The 6170-nt window shown below is 46.7% G+C and overlaps 1 protein-coding gene across 1 annotated transcript in view; it reads right to left on the reverse strand.

Annotated features, from left to right (window-relative positions):
* GPR143 (G protein-coupled receptor 143) overlaps nucleotides 1–6170 on the reverse strand; it is a 34683-nt gene that overhangs the window by 7470 nt on the left and 21043 nt on the right. The window contains 2 exon segments of the mRNA XM_029931003.1: nucleotides 4112–4355; nucleotides 6147–6164. Coding sequence (XP_029786863.1) covers nucleotides 4112–4355; nucleotides 6147–6164 — 262 coding nt within the window.

The raw sequence follows: 6170 nt of genomic DNA on the forward strand, positions 1-6170 counted from the left end.
GACGCGAGGGGTTGTGGGAGACGCGAGGGGTTGTGGGAGACGCGAGGGGTTGTGGGAGACGCGAGGGGTTGTGGGAGACGCGAGGGGTTGTGGGAGACGCGAGGGGTTGTGGGAGACGCGAGGGGTTGTGGGAGACGCAAAGGACTGTGGGAGAAGCCGGTAACAGTTGTGAAGCAGGAGACTCTGGTCAAAGCAAGCGATTGTGGTAAAGCCCCAGATAGCAGTGAAACAATGGACTGTGGGAAAAGCTATGGACTGAGAAAAGCAACAGATGGGTTATGGAAAGAGCGAACAACAGCCTTTAAGACTTTTCTGGTGTTCTTAAGATAAAAACCAAGTTTAGGTTTGTAATATGTGCCGTTTTCCTTAACTTTTGGGTCCGAGGCAAATTCCAATTCCTTATAAAGATATTTTACTAATGTTATCATAAGAAATTACACTCAGATCGCCTCAGTGGAAACTTGCCACACTCACAAAGCGGGACTATCCAATCAGTTCTCCCACACCAGAGAGTCCTGGGGCACAGCTACAGTCTCTACTTCCAAGTCTTAAGCAGGCCGTTCAGGGGACACATAAAACGCAAGTTCCTCAGCAGAATCTACAACAACCCTCATCGTCTGTTCCCAGCCTGCCTCTCTGGATCTGGACAACCCGTCAACAGCATCGCGGGCTGAGTCCGCCCCCAAACCACGTACACACACTCTGCTCAGTGACTCTGGCCGTTCTCCTCCCCCATTCGGGTCTCCTGGGCCAGAACCGCCTCTGAACACCTCCAGAAACTCTCACCCAGGTTCCCCAAACCACTGTGCCTGCTGCATTTTCGGCATTTAACACTTGACATTTTTTTTTCTTAGAACAAAACATTTAATTGTGGGGGTGCCCAACTGGCTCAGTGCATAGAGCATGCAAATCTTAATTTCCAGGTGTTAAGTTGAATGAAGCCCCATGTTGGGTGAAAAGATTACTTGAAATCTAAAGAAAAAATAACAAAATAATAGCACTGTCTTTACTTGTACGTTTTCTACATGATACTTCTCAAGAACACTCACCCTCCCTTGACCCTATAGCAGATGCTCAAAACACATTTGTTGAAGATCAAATTCAGGTAACTTCTGTTAAGCACCTAATAAGTGCCTGACACCATGTCAAATATGTACTAATGGAGGTTCAAGGTGAGCCTAATGGCCTTGGAGTGAACGTCAAAGTTGTAGACGCTTCAGCACATAACTAATAAGTCGATTCATCACAACAGTACAAACGGAGAAGCAGGCGTTTACTGCTTTGAATTCTGTATCTGGGCCTTTTCTCACCCACGTGACCGTACTCTCCGTGTTACACGCAGCCCCGTTACCCGTATTAAAGCAGCTGGAAAAAGGAGAAAGATGCCCAAGAGTAAGCACATCTCAAGCCCAAGATGCCCGTTCTACAAGAGGCAGTTGGCCCTGGCAGCAGCACGCTGCCTCGCAGACAATGCCCAGACTCTGCTGTGGGGACCAATCTGCCCCGGACCGTTTCCCCCACATGTACCAACACCTCTTTAGCCCAGACTGAATGGCCTTGCTATTTTCGATGCAGACTGGAAATTATCACTCTGTTTTGCTTCTGAATTCCACTCCGTACCAACATTGGCCGCCATTTCCCCCTCCAACGGTGACTACGGAAGATTACTACCAGAGTTGGCATTTACTGAATGTCGGCACCATGGTACACAGCATATCATCTATTTAATCTCATGAAAAACTACCATCGCAAGCTATTAGAGGTAAACAAATACTCAGTGAGGTTTGCTAGAAGGCTTGTCGTCAGCTCCCCAGGACGGAGCTGAGTGAACGGTCCTGGGCGTGGCTACCACTCACCCTTCTTGAAGTTAGCAGACACCTCGGCCTGGCAAGTCCCCTCCCCACCCTCCCCTCCCAGGTCAACTGGCTTCTGACCGGCTTGACACACGCTGTTATCAAAGACAGAACTTAACTCGGTATGCATTCTTGGGGGGGGGGGGGCAAAATGTTGAAGATCCCAACTCTCCCCCCACCCCCCACAGCTCTACTAAACATCACTGACGTAGTGCTCCAACTCTTATGTTATTAAGAATTTTTTCGATCTTATAACTAATTACTCTTATTTGTCAGTCAGGCCTTCAGTTAGCCATGACCTGCACGACCTACAGATTTTGCATCAAACATCTGTAATTTAACCTTATTACAAGCAACCAGTGGACGCTTACCATATGGAAACATCAAGCATTGGGTATGAATGCGAGATGGAGAACGGAATGCAGAGTGATACGGACAGTGAACACACATTAGTTCAATGTGCATTCAAACAACCTCCAGGAAATACAGTGGGGGAAGGGGAAGGAGCTTCAGGGCCTCAGGAGGAAGAGGAGGGGTGAGGTGGCCTCTTGACCAAACAGCATTTGTGAGAATCAACCCACTGACCCGAAGAAAGTGCTCCAAACACGCAGGCTCTCCTTGGAAAGAATTTTCTATCTTGCTACTCAAAGCTAACAGCAAGGGGTTTGGTCAGGAAGAATCTTCTGAGGGGTTAAAATCTATGTACAGGAGGGATAAAATCAATGTTCTCATACCAACAATAGTAACTGATCTTGATTGTGAGGTTATCATGACAGTAAATTCAGAATATAGAACAAATGATAAGTATAAGGTTATAACAGTTTAATGACAAGCATATATGATATACTTATTAACAGATATACACAAATATATACAATTATAAAATGTATGTAATAGGTTGAGTAAATGGCAGTCTTTAGAAAAACAATTATTTGAGCATTAAGTGCTACTTTCTTTCTCCTTACCAGTTGGGTTAATGGACATAACCCCAAAGAACAGGAGTTTAAAAAGGGGAACAGAAGGAAAGAAGATGAATAAGTCGGTAAGACAAGGTGATGGTATGGGAAGGAAACTTCATAAGCCTAGAGCCCTACACAGCCAAAACGCTGTGATAAAAAACTCAGCTTTTACAGAGAAGACTCCCAGATCATCCAAACAGAAAATCAATAAAGAAAGAGGAGTTTTGAATGACACACTGAATATAAGATACATTCAGAACATTCCATCCTAACACTGCAGAATACATACTCTTTGCAAGTGCACACGGAACATTCTCCAGACAAGGTCACATGTTAGACCACAAAACAAGTCTCAACAAATTAAAAAACAATAAAGTCAGACCATGCATATTTTGCAACCACGGCACTACAAAACTAGAAATCAGTCACAGGAAAAAATCAGGAAAGAGCACAGGTTCATGGAGGTTGGATAATACGCTGGTAAACGATGGATGGGTCACCTAAGAACTCACGAGGAAAATCCCAAATACATGGAGACAAGTCAAAATGAAGACACAGCAGTCCCACGTCTTTGGGATGCAGCCAAAGTTACTCTAAGAGGCAAGTTTATAGCAATAGAGGCCTATCTCAAGAAGAAAAATTAAAAAAATAGAATACATCAATGAAACCAGGAGATGATCCTTAGAAAAGATCAACAAATTGATAAACATTTAGCCTGACTCATTAAATAAGGAGAACTCAAAATCAGAAAGAGATGAAGTAACAACCAACAGGAAGTAAAAAGGATAAGAGATTATAAAAAATTATAAGCCAACAAATTGGACACCTTAGAAGCAATGGACAAATTCTTAGGAACCCAGAACCTCCCACAGGCACCCAGGTGACCGGTACTTTCAGCGTCCAACACTTGATTTTGGCTCAGGTCATGATCTCACAGTTTGTGAGTTTGAAACCCATATCTGGGCACTGCACTGATAGCTCAGAACCTGGAGCCTAATTCGGATTCTGTGTCTCCCTCTCTCTCTGCCCCTCCCCTGCTCATGCTCTCTCTCAAAAATAAACATAAAAAAATCACAGGCGCCTAGAGTGCTTAATAAGCACCGTGAAACTATTAAAGAGACATGGGTGATGAAATGCAAGAGGAGCATCCACACTGGCTCCTGTAACTTTCCGTCACACCCTCAAGTGTACTCCAGGTGTCACGGACACCTCCCCATGAGGCGCCCCTCTGGTTTGATCAAGGACCTGCTGGTGGCCCAGCAGCTCCGCGGTTCACCTGCACCAGCAGACGAGGCTCACCTTCGGACAGGAGGCTCAGGGCCTCGTCGGACGCCTGCCCGCCGACACGCACCGCCGTCCTGGACGTGGGGCTCTCCCGCGGCACACCGGGGCCATCTGGGGACACGGAGGTCTGCTCCGCGGCCGAGGTCCCCAAGGACTCCCACTGAATCTCCTTCTTGGGAGACTGCAACTCCAGACTGCATCCTGTCCAGCCATAGAAGGCTAAAGACAAGAGAAAGCCCTGGGCTGGGTTCAGGATGCCCTGGGAGGAGAACAAAAAGACGCGGCCGGTCAGTCGGTGTCCTGGGAATTTGAGCGTTAAGTCCACACAGAGGCCCCCTGGGCCGCCTCCCTTGGTGGGACCCGGCTGGCTGCTTCGGGGCAGGACCGAGATTGGCTTTAGGTCCTGCAGCTTCAAAGGAGGTGCCGGAGGGGAAGACGGGATGCACGCAACAACAGGGCTACCGAACTCATCCTGTTCTCACCCCTGCTGGGGCGGTAGGCCCTCCTGCACAGAGAGGCTTTCCACCTTGTGCATCCGGGTCAGAATTTGATTCAGCAGAGGTACATTAGGCTACACGGAGTCTAGGGGACATTCCTCTACTTCCGTGTGCCAAGGACCCATGAAGAACCAAAGGACCCAAGCAAAACTCCAAACTAAAGCAAAGAGGTGGAGGCATTGAATGCCGGTCTTACTACAAAGTTCTCGTGGGTCAGATTCTCCCCAATTCAGAAAGAATATAAATATCCATTCTGTACACGACAGTGTGTGCCCCCCACCCCCACTAACACGTTTTATTTTTTTCGTTACAAGAGCAACACAGTGAAAACACTGGGAGGAATCTATTCATGGTGTTTTCACTTTATTTTCATTGTGTGTTTTTTTTTTTTTAACATTTATTCATTTTTGAGACAGAACAGAATGTGAGCCAGGGAGGGGCAGAGAGAGAGGGAAACACAGATTCCGAAGCAGGCTCCAGTCTCCTAGCTGTCAGCACACAGCCCAACACGGGGCTCGAACTCACTGACCATGAGATCATGACCTGAGCTGAAGCTGGATGCTCAAATGAATGAGCCACCCAGGCACCCCGTTTTGTGTATTTTTTAAATATTTGTTTATTTTTGAGAGACAGAGAACAAGCAGAGGAAGGGCGGAGAGAGAGGGGGACAGAGGATCTGAAGCAGGCCCCATGCTGACAACAGATAGCCCAATGCAGGACTCAAACTCATGAACTGTCGAGACCATGACCTAAGCCAAAGTCGGACGTTCAACTGACCCAGCTGCTTCGCCACTCTGCATATTTCTGTATGATGCTTTTTCACATGGTGTTATTATGTAGTTGTAACTAGTACAGTTTCTATATCCTGCAGTTTTCACTTAATACTAGAGATCTCAAACGCACCTGGGTGGCTGAGTCGGTTGAGCGTCCAACTTCAGCTCAGGTCCTAATCTCGCAGTTTGTGAGTTTGGGTCCTGCATCGGGCTCTGTGCTGACAGCTCGGAGCCTGGAGCCTGGTTCAGATTCTGTGTCTCCCCCTCTCTCTCTCTGCCCCTCCCCTGCTCACACTCTGTCTCTCTCCCTCTCAAAAATAGACAAACGTCAAAAAAAAATATTTTAAAAAATACTAGAGATTTCCTAATTGTCACGTTTAACATCTGCATAACATTCCATCAGGATGAATAAGACAGTTACTCAGCCATTCCCGTGCACTGAACTTGGCTTGCCTATAAGGCTTGGTAATTCTGGATGTTACCAGGAATAGCTTCATCCCTAGGCTTTTTCATGGTCTCAGGTATTTCTTCAAGTGAAATTCTCTGATATTTTGGGTCTGCCTGAAAGGTCTGACGTACTGGGCCAGACTGATTCACCAGACCTGTCCCCATTTACTAGTGGCCCCAACAATGAGTGAGACCAGCTGGCTGGTGTATCAAAGCCAGGTTCAGGTACGTATCGTTGCATATTTGCCTAACAACACATCCTACTGCTGAGTGGATTCTTTCTTTCTGACCTTTACTTTCCAAGAAAACAAATGTAAATCAAGATGGACCTACCATAATAAACCACGTGGTCTTGGC

Source organism: Suricata suricatta, chromosome X, assembly GCF_006229205.1.
Source record: "Suricata suricatta isolate VVHF042 chromosome X, meerkat_22Aug2017_6uvM2_HiC, whole genome shotgun sequence".
Classification (NCBI taxonomy): Eukaryota; Metazoa; Chordata; class Mammalia; order Carnivora; family Herpestidae; genus Suricata; species Suricata suricatta.